General features: G+C 36.2%; 1 protein-coding gene across 3 annotated transcripts in view; it reads right to left on the bottom strand.

The window, feature by feature from the left end:
- ANO3 (anoctamin 3) overlaps nt 1-26,970 on the bottom strand; it is a 137,649-nt gene that overhangs the window by 41,688 nt on the left and 68,991 nt on the right. For all 3 annotated transcript variants that reach the window (XR_004409131.2, XM_033006938.2, XM_033006936.2), the window contains exons 5-13: nt 25,099-25,251; nt 23,191-23,291; nt 20,542-20,586; nt 15,101-15,232; nt 13,612-13,718; nt 11,063-11,118; nt 8,565-8,686; nt 7,205-7,339; nt 1,277-1,373 (exon numbers count right to left, since the gene is read on the bottom strand). Coding sequence is in view for 2 of the 3 variants with exons in the window: in XM_033006938.2 (XP_032862829.2) it covers nt 1,277-1,373; nt 7,205-7,339; nt 8,565-8,686; nt 11,063-11,118; nt 13,612-13,718; nt 15,101-15,232; nt 20,542-20,586; nt 23,191-23,291; nt 25,099-25,251 (948 nt within the window). In the remaining variant the exon portion in view is untranslated. The remainder of the gene's footprint in view (nt 1-1,276; nt 1,374-7,204; nt 7,340-8,564; nt 8,687-11,062; nt 11,119-13,611; nt 13,719-15,100; nt 15,233-20,541; nt 20,587-23,190; nt 23,292-25,098; nt 25,252-26,970) is intronic.

The raw sequence follows: 26,970 nt of genomic DNA on the forward strand, positions 1-26,970 counted from the left end.
AAGTTGGGAGCTTACATGAATTTCTGTACTATTTGCAGACATCAGAAAGGGGTGCCTGCAAAGATGGAATACGAGTGGTTTCTGTATGTCTTCCCTGGCTGTCATGTGAGTTTGTTTCAAGGGAGCTGGTTTGAAAATACATGGAAGTATGCATGGACTGCCACATTTTTTCCATAGCAATGAATTATTCACAATGTGACAAATGTGAAATTTGCATGATTTAAGCACATGATGTCAAAATAGATATAATAAGACACAAAGACTGCTTCTTATTAACTGGGGATGTTAGAATAACAGGACCTAAAGCTAAAGGGATGCCACAATGCCAAATGTATTCATTTTCTGTTAAACAGCAGTGGACTGCTGAAGAGGTACTTGTCATTTCCTAAAAAGAGGCATTTCTGGGATGGGTTGTATAGTTTGCATAATGTTATTTCAATTAAGAAAGATCTTACCTTCAGTACACATTAAAAAAAAAAAAAAAGAATTAGTAAACCAATATGTTAAAAAAATCCCATAGAACTATTTTCTGCTATAGACTTATGGCAGTATTTAAAAATGAAAACTAATTTTGCCTTAAGTACAGCATTTTCAATGGTATTTAGTGCTGTTGTTGCAAAACACCATTTTAGTTTTTTTTTTGTTTATTTTTGGCATTATAAAGTAGAAAATTTAATTTGTAAAATCGAAATATAAATAATTTTTATAAATGTCAAATGTTTTCAGAATTTACATTCGCAGATATATTTGAAATTTTGAGCTTTATTCAACAATTGTCCTGTCTGTAGAAAATTTCAAAATCTAATACAAGTCAGAAGGCTAACTTCTTGTAGCAAAATATTTAGTTATGTAAAATCTTTGCATTAGTTTGACAGAGCAAAGCACATCATGAGCACATTATGCTAGATAATTCCTTTAGGAGGAGCAGAAATTCAATTACAAAGTAAGAAAGAGAAACAGAGTAAGAGCTTAATAATAGGGGAAAGCAGGAAAAACCTTCCAAAAAAAGTTTTATTACTCAGGGGACTTTATTAGTTGATGCAAATAATAAGGATTTAGGAAGGAAATGCTCACAGAAAGTAAAACAAATTTTAAAATGATCTCTGATCATTTCAGAGCATTCAGTTATTAGAAACATGAATTATAAAGGCTGAAAAAAACTTCTGTAGAGAAACAACATGTTTTGCAGGAATCTTTGCTGAAACAAGGGCAACCATTATACAGTGAAAGTGGATCTTTGGAGAAAAATTATCTTGATAGCAATAACAATAATTACCTTGGCATATACGCAGCTTTCATTGAGTTTTTGGAGAGTGCAATTGCGTTCACACATAGGGCACATGATGGTTTCATTTGCTTCGCAGATCTCTTTGCTTTAATACGAGACAGGAAAATAAAGGTTATAAAAAAGCTTTTAGCATTCTTAAGCTTGTCCGAAGTTATGCTGTTTGTGGTCTCTGTTTGTTAATAATATGTCTATACCACAAAACTGGCTCAATAAAATAAATTAGAAGTGAACATTTGGTTTGAAAAGCCTAACCCAAATCAATAACTGGAAAACTATGGGCCCTAGAGTAGTATGCAGTATTTTGGGGCATCAAGCTACACTTCTCATACTTGTGAATATCCCATTCTTTCCAAATATCACAGAGAACAAAACATTGTTCACTACCTTCCAACATATTTACTGCATATATTTCTAAGCAATGTAGAAGACACCAAACATTGACATCACTGGTATAACTACACTGATCTCAACCAACTTCTGCCACCTTACATCAGCTGAAGGTCTGTTCCACAAAATGATCACATTCATACTTAGATCAGTCGGTCACATGTAAAAATTCATTAACAGGGATTTCTGGCAGCTGTATTTCAAGTCTTTGTATTTTCATTTCCTACAGAACAACTTATGTACAGGGCTAATAAAAATAAAAACACTTTTATATCCTGACTTCGGGGAAAAATATCTTCAAACCATTTTATACTTCAGAGATACTAAGATTCAGGAAGATGAAGTCACTGCCTTCACTGGGATCATTCACATTCAAAATGTAGTACATAATTAAGTGTCTTCACAAAGGCAAAACAAAATTAACAGAAGTGCAAAAATGAATGTTAAGGCAGATTTTAACTGCAATGAGTAAGCTTCCCAAAGAACTCCAGCAATTGCGTTTCCATATCCTTTAGCCATGGTGACATGCTGAAATGTTCCTATGACGCACTAAGAAAGCAGCAGTATAAACAAATGCCAGGAAATCTCTCCTGATTTGTTTTAATAAACACTGTGCTTTCACTCTCCTCATAAAAGCTGAATTTACAGTTCTAATACTATATGGAAGATTATGCTTGTTTCCAGATGAGTGCACCCATTAAATCCCATCTGACATAAAACTAAATAGAAAGAAAAAGTTCTGGTTGCCCATATGTCAATTTTGTAATCTTTAGTCATACTTCACATAATATCAGAATCACTAATTCACTGAAACCCTAAAACATAATGTGGACCTGACAAAGAAATTGTCCTAAATAACCCTTAAACCAGAATGAGCACAGCCAGTCATTTCAGAGTTGTAGAGTAACAGAAATGTTATAGTGTGTCATATCAGATAATTTTCTTGCTTGCATTTTCATTCAAATGATTAAGCACAGAAAATCATATTTCAACAATATGCTATAATGGTTTGGCAATAATACAAACTGTTGTCAAATATAAGGCCAAATTATACTGTACTTGGAATTTAAATTCAGCATTATAGGTGTTAGATTTTCTGTATTATATATCTCGAGTTAAGTTCTTGGGTTTCTTTTTAATAACATATGACATGTCACACAACCATACTGGCAGTGATAGGTCACATGCTTCAGCACTACTCTGCAAAGGCAGTAACGTTTGTCACACAAGTGTTTGTGACAGGTGCTATGTTAACTGTTACTGCAACTAAAATCTTCAGTATAACAGAGCAAAATAAGCTTCTTTGTACTGTCCTCACTTATAGATCTGAAATCTGACTGCAGCACATGGTGCAAAGACACCTCAAGCTATGCTGTGTTCACACCCGGCCTTTCTGTTTGACTGACAACAAAGGGACAACTTAAAACAGTGATAATTAGTGACGTGTATAAACTCATCAAACCCAAACTCTTTAAAACCATCAAATTTATTTTTATATAGACTAATCAACATGTAATAGCTTGACATCTAACTTGTGAATAAAAACAGGTAATAGATAGGGCACATAATTTGTTGAAAGAAACTAAATGAAGGGACTGCTGTAGGACTATTTAAGCCCTTCCACTTGACTACCACTTCACATTTCCCCTAGTTTAGCTCAGGGTAGGCAAATAGATCAAAATATATTTAGAAGTGTGTGACACATGAAATGAAAATTCATGTTCTGCATTTTTGTTTCTGTATGTCTGAGCCCTATGAATATAGTCCAAATACTCTGGAAGCTACTTTGAAGTTTCAACAGAGATTATGGATTTTTCTCTCGGTTACCTTCGTCTCACAACGAGGCAGCAAAACTAAAACCTCAGTACCATGGGGGGCCTCAGTGCCGACTCCTGGCAACTACAGTATTACGAGGCTTTACTCCAAACCCATGGATGAAAAAGAACATCCCTCATTCCAGCGTGCTTTCTGTAACACTGCCCTGCTTATGTACTTGTTTTGTGATAAGGAAGAAGAATGTCCCTGTGTAAAAGGGAGAAACTTCTGTTTCTAAACATGGGACATATATGCATATTTGCTTATAATAGTGTCTAGACCCTGAAATGACAGCATGAGTGCAGGGGTTTTGTCTTCCCACTTTATTTCACCTTCCTCCTCCCTGTAACATACGTTTGAATGATTGAATGATTCCATCAGACCTCAAAGTTCCCTAAAATCGTGACGGAGAAAATGAGAAGAAGACTGTGACAAGGGGCAAAAGGCAATGTGAGAGGGGCACTTGCCCTAGGAAAGAAGGAAAGATACTACCAAAAGGGAACAAATATTCTCAATTTCCAACTTGCTTGTGGCAGCCACAGATGAACGACACAGAAAATCTTTCCTGTACTCAGGGGGCAGGGACTGATGGCCTCATGCAAGGCTGAGATATGTATATATTTATATAATATTTTTATATGTATATAAAATGAACCACCTAGTATCATGACTGACCCTGAGCATGGAGCAGAGGCAGGTACTCGTACAAGTCATAAGTGAAACAAACTAGTTCTTAGGTGTGACATTCTGCATAACTCTCAAATGCTGCACAAAACCTATGGCTGGCACTGCAAGCAACATTTGGCTCTATGTCAATGTACGCTGGTGTATTTGCTTATTCCTCTTCTGCCAAAATTGTGGTGGAACTCAGTGGAAAAAGAACCGACAAAGGATTTCTGCCTGCAGCTGCCAGAGGGAGGCTCAGGATAGCTCCCTGCACCCTCAAGGTGGAGGGACAGCATGGAAGAAAGCATACTTCTGCAAAATTGAGGTCTTCAGTCACTAAGGTCAAATTCTGTAGTATACAAGATAGATGAAAAATAGGTTTTCTTGACAGGATTTATAATACTATAAATCAACATTTCCTAATGTCCACTGATTTCTAATAACAGAAGGTAATAGGATGAAACTTGCTTCATATGAAGTAGTATTACACTGAATAATACTTCATCTGGGGCCATGTAGCAGTTATCACACTGCCATAATGACCCAGCACTGGATTTAAATTCCTAATTGCCATTGAGTTTCCCGCATCTAGATTTTGTCAGAGTAATGTACCTGACTGTTTCTTCCTGATGGCTGCTGAACATTGCATTTGCATACTGCAGTAGCTGCAGTGCTCAAAATCAGATGATTTATTTTAAAACTCTTATAGGTGTTTATCTAGCAGTTTTCTTTAAATGACTGCAGAAACACTAGATAAATAATCTCACAGTCCCAGAATATGGTAAGAATAAGAACATTTATGCTGTGCAGTCTGTCTGCTTGCTAATGGATGAATCCTATCTGCTCTAGGTGGGAGGTTTCTGTCCAACCCACACTAACCCCTTCCAGGCTAAGTAAGCAAATACGGCAAGGAGTAGCATCTGCTATCACTCGCCTTTAGAACTGCCTAAGTACACAAGGTGGTACAGAAAAACATCTACATACATTTTACCAGTCTAGTCACAATCAGCTTGAGTTAGTTAAGCTCTGTTCTTGAATCAATGTCTCACAGCAGGTCTTACTAACTTGGGCATAAGAGTGCACTGATATGACAGTACTGCGTCACGACTAACCAGAGGGTCTGCACAGACTCATACCATCAAAGGCAGAGAGGACCTTCTGCCCAGAATTAACACACCCCCCTATCACAGATGTGGAGCTGCCACAGACTACAAGGCTTGGGCTTTTGCATTAACCCACCCTCTCTGTCAGTATTTTGAAATCAACACTGGCTCATGTTAGTTATAATAAATATATAGATACTTCCCTCCCCTTGTAGGCATCTAGGGCTGATTTGGTGCATCACCTAACTTTCGGGCTCTTGCTTCTGGAGCAGAGTGCAGAGCTACTGACAAGCACCTTGGTGCTCTGGGCAGCACAGCATGACACTGAGGCACCTCAGGATGGCACCCAACATAACCAGCCTCCTCGGGGAGCAAACTCAAATCTGCATGTTCCGTCTGCAGCTACTCAACAGCAGCCAAGGGGAAAAACTTAGGACAAGAATATGTGAAAGATAACCTACCTCCGAGCTCCTGTGATTTATACCCTTCTGCAAGCAAGATAACTGTGTCTCCCTATTAAAAGAACTAAGCATGAGTCATACCTCCAAGTCTTCTTGGGAGAAATGTATGATACATACACACAAGCATGTAATATCTTAGGGTTTGAAAAATTTAAATTCCTAAAAATTATTTTCTTTCTCTTGGGTAATATCAATGCCACATCTTTCTCTTCTGTAATGAGTGTCTAATATATTAAGGTGTATCCTGATAATAGTAGTTTATGGACCTTTGTCCCTCCTTGTTCAAACTGTGCCATTGTACATGTAAAGACCACAAGATTCCCAGTTCAACAGTCCTCGTCCCTGTACACTTACGAACAGGCTGATCCTTCACTTTACATTACATCCATTGCATTTGACAGACATTTATCATACAAAACAATCCTAATACAGAGAACAATATCCAGAAGATACCTTAGTTTCCTGGCTGATATATTTATTGAATTTAATGTTTGTTTCAATGTTTGAAGTTGTAAAGTTTCTCACAAGTTTGCTGTACAAAAAGAAGCCTTAACACCTTAATTACAGCACTGCAGAATATAACTCACCATGAAACAGAGGATAAAGACAATTCCATCAAGAAAATGTAAAATGGTCCTCCTCAAAGCCCAGGAAACAACACTTCCTATGAAATCTGACTCCAAGTATACTTACAGCCTAAGCATCCAAACTGCTTGGAGGAACAGATGCAATTGTAAGAGCACTGATACTACTGTGTCTGATGGAAAGCTTTGTAATAAAGGTACATCCTCAGAAACAGTTCCTAAAAATACAGGCAGCACTTAACTCAAGCACCATCATCACTGTTTCTAAATTGACATAAACCACTCTCAGAGCAAAATCACAACAGTGGGAAACTTGAAAACTAGGTTAATTTCATGTGGTTGTAATCTGCTGAAGCTGGGTCTCCTGGCTGCAGTTTACACTGACACAGTTAAGAATTTTGTTAGACTCAGAGACTGTCACTATTAACACTGGAAGAAAAAAAGGCATAGAGAAAAGTAAGTTGAAGTTTAGTAACTGTACTTCACTCTGGAAAAAAGTAAGTTGAAGTTTAGCAAATGTACTGCACTCTGGATGCTACGGGCAAGATGGACGCAAAGGGGGAGTATGTCTGACTTTTTTACCCATTAGTCTTGACTGGAATGACAATCATTGCAGTAGCCATGACATTAGAATCAGCACTTGCTGTTTTTTCTTACAGACAGAACAGGAATCCCTCCAGATGAAGCAGTAAGAGCACTTTCTGTGAATGGTATGCATCCAGCTTGATGCAAAACAGATACACAAAGCAGTTACACTTGACTGAAGAACCCTGTGTTTTATTTGGTTATTTTTACATGATTCCCATATCTGGAAAAATTTATAAGTATAATAATGAACTCAGTTTTACTAGACCGCTCTTAATTTTCAACAGGCTATTAAGTTCTTAAATGAGATTTTACCTTACTTGGCTGGAATCCATCGTAAATAATCCATAAAGGAAAACAAAGAGCCCAACCAGGGCAGCAGGAATAAGCATTCCAGTATACCACCCCAACCAGGCAAAATACAGTCCAATTTTTTCACCAAAATATCGCCTGCATGAAAAAGAAACACGTACATTGTTTGAAGCTATAACATATGGTGACCTCTATCTAAATTCTAATGAGGAACTACCATTACAAGTTAATGGTAAAATTATTGTCAGTTTACCAAAACATTTTATTTCGGGATAGCATAACATTCTAGTGACACTAGTTGCAGACTTAACAGAACATGTATTTTATAAGGTTATACCTGAAGTGCTCTGTAATTTTCACATCCTTGCAGTGACTAAATAGATGTACTAGTTTCAATATTATTAAATGTAGGACATTTTATTTGCACACACAGAGATAGGTAGACAGACAGACATGCATACAGACACACAAAAAATTTCTGGAAATGGATCAAGTCAGTTGGTATGACCGAAGTATTCCATTATAAAAAGTATTTATGATAGATAATCATGTAATGTGACATATTTCCAACTATTGTTAGATAAAACAATGGATTGAAAACACAAGTTGAAGATTGAGCTTTAATTCTTCAAAACCTGGGTATCGGTTGTTAGAAGAGATGAAGTATCAGTGATCAGAAAGTCAGACAAGGATGATACTATTTGATCAGCACAGATTTGTCCCATGACACATGCTTAGCTCCACAGATTTCAATGGAACAATATTGGGAACAAATATTGGTTATGACTGTCAGATTAGAAATAAGAACTGGCAGCAAGGAAAAATGAATTATTGGTGATGTCAAAGATGAGCAAAGTATGAAACTGAAACATCACAATTATTTAACTTCAATTACATATATTTCTCTGCTTTACATTTGGTAATCTGTGTACATGAACTATATGATATATAAAGAGAAGTTTATTTAAACCCACATGAAAAGTAACAATTAGGTTTCATTTTCACTCCACTGGATCTGGTAACTGACTGTCCATATGGGTAACAGTCTTTGCTCTCAAAGGTGCTCTCATGAGGAGCAAGTGTCTCTGATCAGCAAACCATGTAATGGGTTTTTATGTTAAGTTTCACATTGCAAATATCCAAGCAACTGCATCTATGTGTCTTTTAGGCAGCCTCACCTGAAATTAACTGCCCTGCACAAAAGACCACCCAAAAGAAGCAGCTTAGAGAATTCCAGTCTTATCTGATAGTACTGAATAGCTAAATGTTACAGGAAAGCACAAGGAATTTAGCAGTACTGTTAACACACTATTACTACATTGTTTTTATCACAGAAACAAGCTACTCTTCTAAATACTAATACCTGATTAAATCAAGAGGTTGGTATTTGTACCACATGCCCCATCGTGCCCAACGCTCATATAAGAGGTGTCTGTGATTCTGAGCTCCATGTGTTTTGATGGGATGTCTGCTTTTGTGGCTTCCCTGAAAAATGCAAAGAAATAAGAGTACATGAGTAGGCACTATGGAAAATATATACATTTCTTAGGTATTTTAGGATATAATTTTAAATGATGTGTTCACTATTTTTTATAAATAGGTTTCTTATTATGGACATCTCTAGGACATGTCATCTTGAGCAAACACGTAAGCCTGACAGAAGAGATAGGTTTACATATGCCTCTGAAATGGCCAGTTTCTCTAAGAATTAATGATAGAACCATACTAGTATGAGAGTATGAGGAACTAAACTCTTTGTATGGCTGCAAGTACAGTGTTTCTATTTCAGTAATATATGCTTATTTGTATGCTTTCACCTATTTCAATTTTTGAAAATTTTTCATGAGATGTTTACAGTATCTTTTTCTCTCCTATAAAATTTATAAATTTCTGGTATGTCAGCTCAGTTCTCCTCTCCTAGACATTTTCTATGACTTTATTTAACCCCTGAATAAAAGTAGAGAGAAACAATCTTTCTGTGGTACACATTATCTAAGATGATGGAAACAACAGAACTGGCATTATTTTGAAGCTACACAGGACTCTCAGAGGCATTAAAAGCAGAACACAAAATCAATTTGACCCAAAAGGAGACCTTCCAGGCTGTGCCTGACATTTGCAGGTGGCCTAACAGCCTGAAATATAGAATATATCCTCATGCTCAGAAATCAAAAGTAACACACAGATTTAGAACCATCCTAAGCAGAATAACTTGTATTTGTAATTTTATTCCAATTCTAAAACAGGACCTCTCATTTTATCTTCCCTCAAAAGACTCCACCACTCAGTAATGTTAAGGAAAATTTTTCATCAAACAACTGCAAGTGAGCCAAATAATTTAGTGGGAAGAGAGCAGAGTTCCCCAGAGCAGTACTTCTGAGTTAGCAATCAAACAGATTCTTGACCATGGTAGATCCATGTAATTTAGACATTTAGCTTTTTATATTTTATTTGAAACGTTGAGCATTCCCTGCAGTTGAAAGAACATGATTTACTTGTTGCAATCTGCTGACCCCTCTGGTTTAAGTATGAGTTGAAAAAAAAGCTAAATATAGTAAAGAGCCCCGTTCTACTAATTTCTCATTACAGTCAGCAAAGCAGCATACCAAAAATGTCAACACAGAGAGTGTACTCTGTGACATCTAAGAACACCTAGGAACAGAACATCAACTTACTCTCATTGTCACCTGGACGAATGACTGCAGTACATAAAACATTACCCAGAATTGTATATTTCTAAATATTATTTTTCCCCCCTTCCTGCTTCTTTCTGCACACTTTATCCATAACAGAGTTCAAGTTTTGGCATTCCCACTGGGACTGAATTTTCACTCTCATTTGCTCGTGTGATAAAGAAAAAAAAAAAAAGAAATAAAAATTGAGACTCTTTAACCACTAGCCCTTAGCACCAGTCAAGCAGCAATTAAGGTAAGAATGGCTTAAAAAAAATGACTTCGTTAACCTTAACTTAAACTTGAAAGCAGTAGTTTATGCCCTAACAAAGGAACATAAAATGGATATGACAGCACAGTTTTGACAGCCAGAGAAAGCTTCACAGGTTTTTCTGGTAGTATGGCCAGCTTTTCCCTGAAGGCAGTAATGCACAGCTGAAGCATTCACAATGGTGTTCAATTATTTATCTAAAATACTCCTTCTCTATATTCTCAGTATTGAATTATTAATACCATATAAAAAACTACTCTCAGCAATTTGTACAGCACAGGCCAGTCCTTTGAAACACAAGACCAAGTCACAATATTCAGCCTGAGCAACCACAGAGTTCACAGCTGTAATTACGATGCTACTAATTGGCATTTAAAATGACTGAAGACTTGTGGCTTGCTTCTTTCTTTTCAGTACACAAAGACTGAAAGCCCTATGAAGTCAAACAGAAGTTTTTAATTTACTTCATGGGTTTACAGCCTTCAGTAGACATTAACTTTCTGAAAATGATATTGTCAATTAGAAGTTATCCAGAACTATTCAGAAAAGACTAAATGGGAAATAATTAACCACTCTCCCTAACTGTGATCAAGTGCACAAGCTATTAGAAAAGCAGAACATTTTGCAGGTGGCAGGCAAAAATAAGTCAAGTGATAATCTCATAAAAAAACAAAAACATAACCAAAAAACGTATAATATTTGAGTTCAGCAAGAAAATGCTGCAGGAAGTTATTATAATACATTATGTAAGAAAAATTTAAAAAAAACAATAGTAAAGTAAAAGGTATAAATAAAAAAGTCTCAGCAGATTACACAGCGAAATTAAAAGTTTTCAGGACAAAATTGAAGTAGGATATCAAAAGATTAGTGCAAGCTTTAATCTAATTATAAATACAAATACAAAATTAACCAGATTACCTCATGTGGTGGAAAAGCTGCTTCATATGTTCCATTATTTAGTAACCTATTAATACCTGAAAAGAAAAAAAGCATTAGTTCTGATATCAATTTTTTATACACATTTAATTTCAAGCAGTGCGAATTTTCATGTTACACATTGAGAATGTAATTTAATATTAGATGCTCAGGATGTTGCTAAATGTGACAGTAACCAATAATCCAGACAACAGTTTGTGCAGGTCTTTCTGATCCCTGGAGAATTCTGGCTCTGCCAAACTACAGCAACTTTCTGAGGGCTAATGGCTGCAACTTCTCTCCCAGGGTAGGGTGCTCGTGCTCAATCAAGTGTGAGAAGATAGTTACATTCATGTATTCATCAGAGCATATGATACAGATTTTATGGGTGACCAGATGATCAGACATACAGAGAGAGTGGTACGGACAGACAATCCATGAGGCAGCAAAACCCCTGCAGGGTTAAAAACTAACCTGTTGTTATTTTTAAATACAAGCCAGCTGAAGGACTTTGCATCAGAGCAGTGCTCTGCACCATACTGGCTACAGCGCTTTGGATCAGTCCCTAGAGTCTTCCTAGAAACAGGCTTGTTGTACTACCAAAGCACATAATAAAAATAAGTAAATAAATTAACCATTAATAACTGTAATAAAGAGATTCAGAAGCCTGTAAGCACACACCAGTAGCCAAGAGTTTCCCCCAAAAATAAATACTTATGATGGATTTCAGATTTATCCATTCAAATATATAAACTATATTAAACTATTCTTGCAATGAAATTTGCCATCATCAACTTCCAAGGTGTTAGATTTGAATCCTTGTTTTCTATGTTTTTCTTACTACTTGTCCTGGGTTGAGTGAGTGGTGGAGTTTTTTGGTGGCAGGGGAGGGGGCTATAGGGGCGGCCCCCTGTGAGAAGCTTCTCGAAGCTCCCCCAGCTCCAAGTCAGCTCCACTTCTGTTTGGAAACTGAGCCAATCGTCTGTGCCTCTGCGATAACGTATTTAAGAAGGGACGTGGTGACGGGCAGTCGGACTTGGGAGGAGGAGTTGCTGCAGCTGCCTGAACACCAGGGTCAGTGAAGGAATGGAGGAAGAAAGGAGGGGGGAGGTGTGCCGGAGCAGAGACCCCCCTGTATCCTGTGGGGAGACGGCAGGGCAGCCCACCCTGACACCCATGAAGACCTATGGTGGAGCAGACATTGATTTATGGCCTGTGGCTTCTGCTTGCCTGATCAAGGTGCTGTGCCCGAAGAAGGTTGGGGTCTTTTGGCAAAAAGGTAGCCCTGCTACTGTAATTCAGCGCTGGGAGGATTGCAGCATGCGGGGGAGTCCCATGCCGGAGCAGCTCGGGAAGGGCTGCAGCCGTGGGAGGGAATCCAGTCGGAGGAAGTTAGTGACCCATGACGGAGCAGTGTGGGGAACGCTGAGGCCCGTGGGAGGAATTCAAGTCGGAGAAAGTTTGTGGAGGACTGTCTCCTGTGAGAGGGGGACCACGGTGGAGCAGGAGGAACAAGTTCTGGATACTCCCCTCACCGAAGATAAGAGAAGCGGCCACACTGACTGCACCCCCCATTCCCTGCCCCTGCGCCACTGGGGGAGGAGGTAGAGATATCGGGAGCAGAGCTGAGCCCAGGAAGAAGGGAGGGGTGGGGGGAAGGTGTTCTCAAGATGTGGCAATGCTTCTCACTGTCCTACTCTGTTATGTGTTGTTAGTGTCTGCAATAAATATATGTTCTTTTTTTCCTTCCCCTAACAAGTCTGCCTTTTTCTCGTGATCATAAAGGGGGATTTTTCCCCATCCTAGTCCTATCTTGAACCCCAAGCCTGGCTCTCTGTCCCTTCTTATTGCCGGAAGAGAAGGGAGAGAGAGCTGCTGAGTTGAGGTTGGCTGCCAACCAGGCCCAAACCACGACACTACTGCTTTTCTTCAGAAAGCCAAGCAACAACTTTCTGTATTTTCTATCATCTTCATAAGTTTTAACATGTTTATATATATTTAATTCTTAATTCCATCAAAGAAAAAAGGAAATCATACACACATCCCCTGTTTGTGCAAATGAAAATTAATAGTTAGATCTTCTAAAAAATAACATTTTAATAGGACTGTTGATATAAACTGAATTTAGTTTTCAGGGCAACTGTCTCTGAGCTGCACGAAGACCTCAAATAAGTTAAGCATAGCTCACATGGATTCTGCTGGACTGGAACTGCTGGATAGTAGCAGAACTACTAGGACCAGTCCTTGAAAACACTCAATGGTTTTCTGAGGTATATGTTGTCGCTGCTGTGCCTCTTGATCATGTCAAGTTACCATAATCTCACCCATTTATTCTAAGGAACAAGTAATTAAGTGAAAAAGATTGCCAACTTTCACTGAATTATTTAAGAAAATAATTGATGCAACATTCCTTCAACTCTGTTACTGAGTGAATAAAAACATTTCAGTTAAAGGCAAAATTAATTGAATTTGTTCAATTGATACTTTTTCCAGCAAGTAAAGATATAAAATTTTTATAGGTTCAGGTTAGAAAAAAAATACAGCCTTCTCACCCATTTTGGATTTCCCATCTTCATACTTAGTTCTCTGTAGCATGTGATGCACGATTCTACTTCTTGTGGAATTGCTGAAGAAGCTGTCTTTGTTGTTTATCGTAAAACTATTAAAATAATGAATGTCTTAATATTCAAAGGAATGCATGGGTGTTGAGACATATCTGCTTAAGTATTCTCTCTTTACAGCGATTTATTGGATCTTTACCCTCCTTTGTTATTGCACAAGATATAAGATCTTACATCCCCAGAGCATCTTCTCAGGTCCAATACATTTATGATCATCACAGATTGTTGTTGGGAAAACAGAGCAACTAAAACTAAATTCTAAAATATCCTACTATCTAGGTCATTTCTGTTCTGGATATAATTAATTAAAAAAAAATCTTCAGAATCAGTGGTCTTTCTGAAATTCAAGTTACTTAAGAGTTGGCAGATGTCTATATCATGGAACTACCAGAATGACTTTTTGGGAAAAAAAAAAAAAATATCATCAATCTCCATGCACTTGTGTAGCAGATCCACAACCATTTTCCCTTAGAGAATCATAGGATGGAGCCAAATAAATCATTCTTTCCCAGATGGCTCTGGATTCTGGATGCCAGAAATCTGACATGCAGGAGCTTTTGCCTACTCAGCTGTGCCAAAAGTGACACTATTATGGCTGATAAGGTCAGCTGAGCTGGTTGAGAAATAACATCAGAAGCAGGTGATTGATCCAATGCAATATAGTAAATTACTGAAAGAAAACTTTTGATATTATAATGCAATTACTCTGTCTTTCCAGGGTAAAGTCAGTCCACTAGCATATAGCATCTTTACTGAGAAGAAAAAATTCCTATTTAGCCTAATTTATACTTCTACTTTAATGAACTTTTCTCTCTTAGAAGAATTATCACAAAATACTTTAAAAATAAAGAAACAGCCAGAATTTTAAAACCTAACTTTTTGGGTCCTAAAAAAATTATGGCACAGTTTAACTACATCACCATCAACATGCTGTTTTGAACACATACAGTTTTTATTTGGTGCATATATATATTTATATTTTCAGAGACAAAAGCATTTTAAAAATGCAGATCTGATAAGAAACTAAAAAATCATCACTGGTTTTAGCTTGCCTCCAGGTGTTCCTAATTTCAACAGCTGTCTCAGGTTTTGCCTAAGTAAAATATGTAATTAAGCAAAGCAAACTTGAGCAGGTATTTGCATTTTGTAATGTAATGGAAAGAAAAACTTCTAAACCAAAAAGGCAGTGCTAATTTTTCAGTCAAATTTCTGCCTGTACTACTGAGTGACCATCAAATAGCAAGTATCAGAGTAGTTTTTGGCTTTTAAGATAAAATGCATAGAAAATATCAAATATGATATTGGTTATTTGCCAGCGACCATCTGTTAATGGCTGCCTCTATGGTGCTTGCTTAGAATAAGTGAGAAAATAAAAAACCCTTGTGGTCTCTGGTGCTGCCTTTCCAGTTCCAGCACTTACTGGTGTATGCGTGCACGGCTAAAGGGTGCTGTGTAGCAATCTGTTTCTTCCAGGTCAGGTAGGGCCTCCTTATCAAGCTTCATTGGATTTCTGGGCAACCAACTTTTCAGCTCTCTCATATTCCTCTGCAAACTGAGACAATAAGAAATGAAATTTACACACTCTCACCTGCTTGTTATTTCCATCTCCAACATTGCATGTTTAGTGACATCATATTGGAAATGAAATGAAAGCAGGAAATTTTCACAGTAACTAAAAGAAAATAAGGACTTAAAGAACAAAATTAACAGTATTTATTTGTGATCTATCTTGCGCACTTTACTCAAGCACAGCTCATCCTAAAATGAGTGGAATTATGGTTTGAGATGGGACTGTAGTATTGAGTCTGGAGAAAATAATTTTCCAAGGCAGTTCATCTGTCAGAACTGTGGATGCTTATACTTAAGAACATATCTAGTTACTTTCTCTAGCCCCACTGGCCAAGGCAACCGTAACACCTCCTCTCTCCCTTGCCTGGTAACTCAGACACTAAAATTCATAACACATGAAAATAAATACAAGACTGCTCAGGATCAAATATTTATGGTTTTCTAATTTCAGTAAAGCCTTCCCTTGCAAAATTTCCCTCAAAATCCAAGGGCTGATACTCCTTTACAAAACAGTATGCCTAAACATCAAGTAAAGGATAAATTTTGCAAATACAGTTATGCAGTATTTAGACAAAAAACCCCTAGGTATGGCTTCCTGCAGCTTCCTAAAAACTGACATTATAAAACACAGACATAATTTTTGTATCCTTAAATAGATTACATACTGCTAAAATAAAGGGCTTGCTCTATTGGAAACTTGCTTAAATAGTGTCTCACGACATGGTTAATACAGTGGTAAATCTATTAAAGTGCAGTTAAATTTCAAGGAAATGCCAGAAGTTACCTCCTTAACCCTTCAATTTTGCACTCCTTGTTGGCCTATATTTTTTTCATATTCAACTGTAATGAAATATGGGTGCAGGTATCATCAAATGAGTGATACCTTATGACACTATAAGCATATCAGGGATTCAGGAAAAGTCTAAATTTTAGAAAAACATTCCATAAGTAATATTTTTTTTAGCAGGATTTGGGCCTTACTCAGTGAATATGTATGCATGGTATATAAAGCATATATATCTCACATCCACAAAAAGTGTAAAGGCAAGTATTGTTTTTTTTTTATCTGAGGTGAACACTTAATTGCATGTGCTAAGCAGAATCACACCTACCCACATCATAATTAAGAGTAGTAAGTGATAACAAAGTAAGTTTCTCTGAGACAGCAAAGCAACCTTTGTGAAAATATACCTCTTATAAAGTTCTAACCACATTTGACAGTGTCAGACAGAAATCTAAGTCAAATGTGGGATCAGAATTTTACATTTAGATTTAAAATTCTCAAAATTTTCACCTTGCTATATATTGCCAAGGTACTGGTGCACACTTGGTATGTAGCTAGTACTGCACTTGAGGGACAATATGTTATTTGACACTAAGCATTATGAGCCAAAGAATATAACTGTTCATAAAGTTGAAATAGAGAATACAGTTCCCAGGCAGGAGAATCCCTTAAGTGTCTCCTTTACTCAAATAATACCTCACTGTGTGAGTTGATTATATGTTCTAGTTCCAGTGGAAGGTCTCTCAGTGCAAAGTTATACACAGTGTTTGTAAGTACAGTTTTCACTATTTTCTTCATCTTTTTTTCTGTTGTACACATGCTGATTTTTTTGAGAGTCAAACCTCAGGCTTTTCTTTAATGAGAAAAATATGCAGATGCATCAGGAAGAACAGAAAAAACAATGTATCTGATTTCAGATTTTGTTATTATGAAATTCTGTTAAACTCAGTTATGTGAGAAGTCTTGATCATTTTCCCCTCCAAAAATCTAAAAAACAGTAGATAATTATTATCTTAAAGAAATTAGCTCTTGTTTAAAACTCATGTCTGCTCCTTTTTACATGCAAAGTAATGAAAAACAGCATTGGAATAAATTAAAAATTATGTCCACATTACATTTGCAATGTCTCTTCTGAGGCAAAAAGGCTACTTATCTAAGGTGTGATTGCTTTTTCATTACATGGCTTATGATCACTCCAAAACTTCGTGCCTTCAGATAGCACAGATTATTTCAACTGAAAAGTACATCCCCTCCATGTACAAAAATAATCCAGCAAGAGAGACCTCTTTTCTTGGCTTACATTACTTTACAGTTGAAGAAGAAACTGAAGTTCCATGGAGCTTTCATTCAAAGTGATAAAAATTTAATTAACATTTTTACTCAGAGTGGCTTTCTAGGTCAAAAGGAGCAGCTTAATCTGATTCCTGACTTAACCTATTCAATTAAGTCTACTTAATAAGAGTAAAAGCTGACAGAGCTGGTCTGGTAAAGCCACAGGTTCATGCAATGAGATAAAAATGTCCCAGTGGAACAGTGCTGCCAAGATATGGACTGCTACTTCAGGTATGCTCCTACTGAAACCATTCCAGCTAGTGCCACTGTAACTTTATGCACCTTGGACTATGGGATATTATTCTGAAAAACATATGCATTTTATTTCTACATGTAAAATTTAATGTTTTCTGCAGTTGCCTGTAATTTCAGCTTTGCTCAACTTCTGTGCTCAACTGTACTGTTCCATTCTATTTGATTGGCTGTTCTTTTTTGAAGAACTAGTTAGTCTAAAAATCTTTGAAGATTACATTTACTCATCAGACTGCAATGCAAAGGAACACAGTATCAGTGAGTTTGGAGTTATCTGATCAGACTCATGGAATGAGATAGCAGAATTAAGGAACTGACACTGGTCATGTTAGGTATTTTTGACAGCAACCACCACCCAGTAGTTTGCTCAGTGTTTTCACCTCTCAACACTTCCCAGAATTGTCAACCATATGTCGCTAAATTACATGGGTGCTGTATTTTTCTATGCTTTGTAATAGGAAACATGTTATGGTTGACTGGTTCAATATATGGACATAATCGTCACCAAAAAAGGAAAAAAATGACACTATATTTCTTCAATGGAATGATATTAAGGAATTCATTTCAGTGTGCGGATTGAAATCCAAAAAGTTTTAAAAATCACTTTGCAAAGCAAGCTTATTGCAGCTCAGCTGCTAAACGAAGTGATTTTTGGTTCTCTGTCCTTAGAAATATAATTTTATTCCAACATTTTAGTGGGTGGAGTGAAACTGCACACTAAGGCAACTATCTTTTCATTTTATTTTCCTTAATGTCATTCTTAACCATCATGAAATCGATGTGTCTGATATGGCAGATACAAGACTAATTCATTACATTATTCAATCTTAAATCTAAGAGTTCAGACAATTTCTGATAACTACATTATTTAGTTGCATACCCCACTTCTAGCAACTTGCTTTCATTGGGAAAGATTTGTTGAAGTCTTTCCAAATACTGCTCTTAAGGAGTATGATAAAGTTATTTTTATAGGGTGGCCCTATAAATAGAATTGATGCTTCATAGGGTTAAGTACAATGTCAAGGGTTTTTTTTTAAGGTACATAAATAAAGAAATAGAGAGATACCACATAGATATCACACATAAAAATGGTAGTATACCAGTAAGCATTACATTTACCTTCTGTCCTTCCATTCATGCTCCTAAAAATCCTTTTCAGACTTCTAAGAAGACATTTACAGGAATGCCTGTACCATATATCCATGTTAATAAATCCAGAGAAGTGTACATGTCACAGCACTGTCTAATATACCAGTGTTACCTCATAGTCTTGAATTATAGCAACTCTACAGTCTTAACATTTTACCTTTGATATACAAGGATTTTAATATAGTTCTTCACCATAGCTCTTGTAAACTCCACTTACCTCAGAAATATTCATCAGAGATTTCATAGATCATACATAGCAGTTAAGTTTGAAAAGTTGTAAGATGCAAAGAAACAATGGCAGTAGTAGAAGTTAAAATAATGAGATGTGTATGTCAGCAAATTTAGATTTATCTTTCATTTTCAGATGTAGCATCTTTTTCTTTTTTTCACACTATTCTTTTGTGCACTGGATTAGATCAAGTGCCAGAAAAAATATTCAGAAAAATAATAATCCTCAAATTCTCACAAATTAAATCACAGGTAAAAGCATTTGTCTTGAATCAAAAAATCGATTTGGCATGAAAAGTGTTTATTACTTGGTCCACAGGTACTGTGCAACTTCAGTTGCATGTTTCAGACATCTGTCCTTCTAAATGAGGAAAATAAATTTATTTAGTATCTAGGAGTCAACAGATGGATTACAGATGAAATGAGACAATTTTGCACTAAAGCTTGTTGATTTTGCCTTTGCATTACAAAGCACGTCACTTACATTTTTCATAATGCACACTAAAATAGAGCAAACGTGAATGACTGGGAAGAGGAAAAAACGCAGTTGTAAATTTATGTTCTTGATTGTTTTATTTCAATATATTTTATCTGCTTATGTGTTTAAAGTTTTCTCACTTTACTGTTCAACGTTGCTTTGCCTATTTTTGTTAGCTGATCATCTTGCAAGCTGGTATCATGAGACTACTTAAATTGTTCCTGAGAAATAAGGAGAGCTCTTCATTTAAAGTGACAACAGGAGAACCTAAATCAGATGTAATCTCATCTCAAGATCCTTCTCGAGAAAATCCATGATAGAAAACTCTTTCCCTCATGTATAAATTTCCGTATCTTTTCTGGAGGCAATGAGGATTTACAAGACATCATTATGTCTGACTAGAGCAATGGGGAGTGATTGCAGCTCTCAGTGCCCCCTGTTCTCGCTCCCCAGCTCCCCCAGGCTTCTCTCACCTGCTGCTGTGGCCTCCTGTACCCTCCTCCTGGCTGTGGGGGGGAGCAGCAACGGCTGCAGGTGAGGTTCATGTGTGTTTGCCTTCCAGAGATTTAAACAGCTTTCATTACAGTCTACAAGTTACTCTGTTGGCTAGCAAATAAAAATTGAAAGCAGCTTTTGGTGTGCGACATTGGTTTAGTCCTGATCACCAGGAGACACATGAGACAAATTACGTTTGCATGTCTAAGGAAATAGCTGATTACCAGAGCCTGAGACATACTCAGAAGTATCTTTCATGCTAAAGAAATATGCCTTGGTAACAGCAGACATAACAGTAGAGATAGCTCCAGTATTAAATCTTTGCTGCCAGGATAAGGCCTTTTTTTTTCCTGGCATAAACATCTTTGCATTTCTAAAATGAGAACTGGCAAAGCTTTAAAGTACTGCAACTTGTTACAGATGAATATCTTAACACTTCGAGCTAACATATTTTGAGTTTTCAGGAAAATAATCTAATTTTCCAAGTTTCCTGGATAAATTTACAACTGCGAATGGATTTTCTCTAACAGGGTGACTATCTGACAAAATTAGAAGCTACACATCACCCACCAACCTGCCCATGGTTTTGCTCCTCCAGTCAGTGTAATAACATTTTTTCCTGAAAGAACAGCAAAAATCAGCTGAGAATAATCAAGTAGGAGACAGTTGAAAAGGACATGCACATTATAAAAGAACACTGGACATTTTAAAGCACACATTTTCATAGGTGGAAAGGTGAAAAACACTTAAAAAAGGCAACTGAAATAGAATAAGTCATTAAAATGCTGTAATTTCACATTTTAAAGTTAAAAATTTGTTCCTGAGTCAAATTAAATTTTACATTTATAAAGCTAATGATAATAATATCTAATCAGTAATTAATTCTTAAGACACCCATCAGACAAGGTTCAATGGTGTCATGCTAGTATTTATTGCCTGTGATCCTTCTTAGTGTTTGTTTCATAAAACTAATTTTAGAAGAATCAGCAGGGCTTCCATGCTATTAAATGCTTTATGCATTCTATGCATTAAATATTGTAAGCCGTTAATGCCATTAGATACTGTCTTCATTCTCTGAAGTGGTATACCATCACCTTCCCTTGACGTTTTGCATCCAAGTGAAGAACAATACACAGTTTTAAAAATCTAGGAGTACCAACTACAACAAACAATTTTTTTATGTTAACAGTTCTTTTCTCTCCACCCTTCACTGCTCATAGACACTTAGAGAAACAAGACCAGAAATTCCCAGTAAAGTCTTCCGAGAACAGTTACTCTGAAACCATCTAGAGACATATTTAATGCAATATAATATTTTGCACATCTAGTTTCAGGGTTTTTTCTGGCCTCCTCCTATCATTTCATGTTACATTTCAACCACACAAAAGCCTCAATCTTGCCAATTTCTTGGGGTATCCACATTTTACCATGGCACTTATTTGGGGACAGTGAAGTTCAGCACCAGTGGCTTTGGGATTTGCTCCTTGCATAGTTCATCTTCTACTTAAAATTTACCTAAATCCTTTCTACTTCTGCAAGACTCTAGGTTTGCTTGGCTTCCGTATTGGACATTTTAGACTGGCTGCTGACAGAGCAAGACAGACTTTTGTTCTATTCTGCTACATCCACTTCATGCTCTCGATAAAATTGTGTTCACTTCTATTTTTTAAAAAGTACAGAAATCAAAGAAATAGCCTGCTTGAATTCTTCACACAGGTTTAGTTTAAATTCCTATTAAAATATTTTTAAAGATAAAGAAATGGTGATCAATTTACTATTTCCTATAGTTCTATTATGAAGGTAGAGGTGGACAGTGTGCTTTTTTGTTACCAAATATATGTGATTTGGTCTACAGAAACATGGACCAGATGCTTTGGAAAAAATAAAAAAAGGAGAATATATTTACATGTCAGTTAATAATATAATAAACAAACATGATTTTGAATGCCTACCAAATAAAGCAGCATTGCAAAAGACAGGGCCATATTTTTTTTTTTTTTCTGAAGAGCACTACTGATCTGTGAAGTTACTAAAATGATGAAGAATCCAAACCACTGATAGACCCTAACTTAATTTTGTGACTTCAAGTATCAAAAGCAAGAACGAACTATGTTTTAATTAGAATTTACATTGTTTATATGTGTGTATACACATATGCAAACATTTCTATATTTAAAATGTTAACAAGTATTACTCAAACTAGAGAAGCTCAAATGGCACTATAATAATATTCTCAAACATATGGAAAATGACTGTTACAGAAAACATTTTTTTATGGAAAAGACTTTGAAGGCTTAATAGGATGATGTAGAAACTCAGTGCAGAACTGGGTACGTGAAGCAAGTTTTGAGCAAAGGATGCTTCACGGTGACTGTTTCTGGCTGAGGACCAATGCAAGAGAGCCACACTGCAATAGCTGAAATCAGCAGGGACATGACAGATAGAGCACTTGGCAATTCAAGTGGGAAAGGAGTGCTGTAAAGGTATTTTCTGTGAGTCACACAGCTTTGGCATCTAGTTACCACTTTAATTCCTGATGAGGTTTACAGCACACTACTTGCTCTTCTCTCTCTGGAAGGACAATTATTAATCGCTTTGAAAAGGGACATTTTCTCCTTTAAAAACTTATGTATTACTGCAGGAGATATTAACTTGTCCTAAAAATGTATAACAAATATGTATTGCAAAAACATATGACAGAACTTGTTTAGCACATGGACGAGGAAGTCAGTTCAGTTCATTATTCTGCCAAACGAAAGCTAGAGGACCAATAAATAAAGGTATCTCATCTTATTCGATGTATGCCAATATGTGTTACATTGGAGACACAGGAGACACCAACTATTTCTGTCATTTCTCTTCCCTTTGGGTAAGACTTCAAAAATACCCTAAAAGCATGGAGAATACGTGAGCTCAGATGGAGAACATCTGAAACTCTGCCAAGGACACCTAAAACAATGTATGAATTACTAATGGTATTTTCTAAAGACATATGCTCAATTTGACTTGGAAAGTAAGTTTGAAAACAAGTACAACAGGTATATGTGAGAAGAACAGTGCCTATTATTTGTCTCTCCAGTCCTCTCTCCCTACCACCTCACTAAATTAAATATAAGTATGCCTGGCCACAATGCAGGAGACTGCATTTTAGAGTTAAGGCAAGTAATGAACTTTTAATATTAAGCAATAAATTATAAGTTTCTTAAAATAGTTTCCACAATACCTGAAAGGCATCCTGATGTTCATTCTTTCTGCATATTTGCACAATGTTTCCCATGGACAGTGAATTTTAACAAACATGATATCACTGTTTGTAACAGCTGGCTGTAAAGAGCAGTAACAAACAAATACATATTAATAATTCAAACCTCTGTGGCATTCACCATTCTAAAAGCATTCCTCAGGGTCAAATTCTGCTTTTAGGCCTAAAGTGGCCACGCAAGTCTGAAAACAAAGTAAGTGCTCTCAGTTAGACAAAGGAAAAGTACTAACTTTTTTTTTTTTCTCCCAAGGCCTGTAATCTGAGTAAATTATTAACTGTCAAAAGGAATCTGTAGAACAGGTATTTGCTCATGAACACAGCAGAAGTAGAGAAAATTTTATGCAGCATTTTTTGACACGGATTAGTTTTTGACATGGTTTCTGACATGAATTAATTTTAAATCCCCTCAAAGTCATCTTAGATGATCAGTTTGAAGACCCTTCTGTGCATCTCCCATAAGGAGAAGAGTGCTCAGCTGTTAGAGAAGTAAGAACAGCTGAGAGAAGGCTGCAGGTTCCTCTCTGCCAAAATGGTAACTCCCGGCAATGGTTAAGTAATTGCAATGTCTGCTACAAACTTATAAATGTGATCTCTGTAAGAATTGACATTTTCTGTAAAATTACAAGGAATGCTCTACACAAATGTTTTTCATCACTAATTTATTTGTACATGAGTTTCAGCATTACAGGTTCCTATATATTTCTTTTCCTATGAACACTTCAGTTCCATGCCCTTCTGCCAGATCTATTTGATTGAGTTTTCATAAGTATATATTTTGACAGAGCTGAGTCTTATTAAAACTTCCAAAAAAATTTGAGTAATGCAATGTTTGGTAAGTAAAGGAAAAAGAAAATTTAGTTAAAGGGTTAATAAAATTTAAAATGTTCACAATTCTACCTACCAGTTCCATAAAGTCATTTCACAGTCCAATAATGCTAGTTCTCAGATTTTATTTTTCTCAAAAGAAGTGGATAAAGAAATACTACTGGAAGACAATTTAAAACACTTGATATCTAGAGCTATGATCTTACAAATACATTTCTTTTTATCAAGTCTCATTACTTCTGTATTGACACCAGCTGAGAGCGGGATATTTACTGAAATCTGAACAAACTCAGATATTTTTAGTCCTAGACTGTAGCAATTTTTAAAGGCCTTAAAACCAAATTTTAATCCACTGACAAGTTAGTTATTTATGAACATTCAACATGCTACATGTCAGCCAGAACTTGGAAGGACTTCAACACAGTTAGAAGCTCATTGCTTTAACACAGAATATGTAAGGTAATTCCAATGAGCTGAAGAGTATAAATAAGAATAAAAGACACACGAAATATAGGGGCTTACTTAGGAAAGACTAAATATATGCATATTTTATAAGTAATTCATGAAACAGCAAAAATCCAATACTGCTTTCCTGGCTCTGTTTTCCTTCATTTTTATATAAATACTGTCATTAGTAAAGATGGATCAACTTGACACTGACAATCTTAACCCCTTGAAAACAGAGACACGTTTAATATCATGCATTCTGCTGAAAGACATAGATGTTATATATTAAAGCAACAACATGAGTTGCTGAAGCTTATTTTCTTCTGCAAGCATAAGAAGCTGAAAGTTTTCCCTCTATATTGCACTACATCTGTGTAGAACGTATGTGTGTGTGTGTGTGTACACAAGCATGCATCCCCAAAACATGTTATATACACTATCAAACAATATTTATTATTTATTTAATGGTTTTTAAAAATCGGTGGGAATAGCCTGACTGGAAAGTCTTGTAAGATCGTCAGGAATCTTTTACAAATTCAGTGAAGCAATTATGCATGTATTATACAGTTTTTATGCCATATAAACTACAAGACTCACCTCTCGTTCTAACATTAACCCTTCTGCTCTCAAATTCTTCTCAAACGTGCTTCTCTTTTCTACTTGTGGACTTGACTTTTTGTAGACCAAGATGTAATCAATGCGCTTTTTGCCATCTTTGAAGAAGAGTCCTGATGATGCCATGGCATCAGTCTGGAGGAGATAAAATAAAAACACACTAAATATGGCATCCAGAAAGATGAAGAGCCCCATCACGAACTGCATATAACACCGCATTTCTTAAAACATGGAAATGCCCACATATCTGTAGGATGAATATGTAAAGAAGTCACAAAAACAGGCAGTTCATATGCATCAGTTGCTCAGGATTTCAAACTAATTAGAACAAAACTAAATGAAATAGCTCTACAAAACAAAATAGCTCCACAAAACCCATATTGCAGCGATTTCTTTCAGCTGTGCAAAACCCTTAAAATTATTGTATGGTACACATCAATATGAACTTCTGTTAAACCTTACTTTTAAAGGCAAGTAAATGAAACCAAGTTTCTCAGATTTGTACCTGGACAAATTTTATAGAACAAACATACTTGTATTCCTTCCAAGGGAGAAATAAATCTAAAAAATTAAAAAAGAAACACTATTGATTGAAATGTTTTCCTGGATATACTAGTTGAAGTGCTTTTTCAATGCTATGCTACCAATGTTTAAAATCTTGTCTGGTTCCTTTCCACCATGCTTGCAAACACAAGAGATTCTCTGACCTTGATATGGAAAACCCTGCTTTACATGCTGCTGCTGCTGCAAGCTGTTTTTGCATTCTGTGTTTTGCATGATTCAGAATAGACAGTGACTGTATCAACTGGTGTCAGACTACAAAGACTTTGAAATTTGAAAAGGTAAACTGAGAAACTATCATCATCTTCTGGAGAATACAGCACTCATTTTAACCCAAACTGTCCAGAACAAGTATGTTTGAAGTAAGATGCATTACATCCATATGTATGGGAGCATATTCCGATTGACTTGTCCAAATACTTGCAATAGCAAAACCTCAAATACCTTCAAACCACTATGAAAGGCTGTCTCTAATTTGCTTATACATAAAATCTACAGAAAGAAATCTGTCTAGGAGAGAAGATGTACTCGAAAACGCGGTATTTCCCACCATCCCAGTACTCAGCCAATTTCCATTCAGGTTTCTATATATGTGGTTAGTTTCCATGGAATTCCTCTTCCATAACTTCACCCAGCTTCTCTCATATCCATGTAATCTTTCAGAATCCACTACACCTTTGATAAGGATTTCCACAGCTGAGCTTTGGGAGAGCCACTTGCTCTTCTTTGTATTGAATTCAGGCCAAGCTAGCTTTATTTGACCCTTCATTGCTATAATTCTACAAAAAAATAAATGTGGTTCTTAAGCTATGTAGGTCCTTAAAATTACTTTAATACAATTAATGAACCTGTGTGACTCTAATATCGCCTTAAAATCAACTGTACCCCTAAAGTATATTATATAAATGCAAAATTACTATACTTCTAAAGCAATCAAATCTTCTTTGGCCAAACATACATGTCCTCCTCTTACAACAGACTTTCATACTAAACTTCACAATTATCTACAGTCAGACACGACTTATTAATATAAAATATTTATATAGAGAAAATAGTAGTATGTTAATGATAAATATATTATCATGTTATTATGCATACACTATACATTGCAATAGTACATTATAGTATTTTTATTATAGTAATAATATAGACTCTTTTGTAGACTGAAGTCAGATTTTAATGCTCAACCACACTTAACGGTATTCAAACCAAGGCAAAAAGCTAACCTCTTACAACAATCGCCTTCACAGTACAAAGGGACACCCTTCAGTCAAGTTCCACTTTCTCACCTTA

Source organism: Tyto alba, unplaced genomic scaffold, assembly GCF_018691265.1.
Source record: "Tyto alba isolate M040663 unplaced genomic scaffold, T.alba_DEE_v4.0 Super-Scaffold_8, whole genome shotgun sequence".
Lineage (NCBI taxonomy): Eukaryota > Metazoa > Chordata > Aves > Strigiformes > Tytonidae > Tyto > Tyto alba.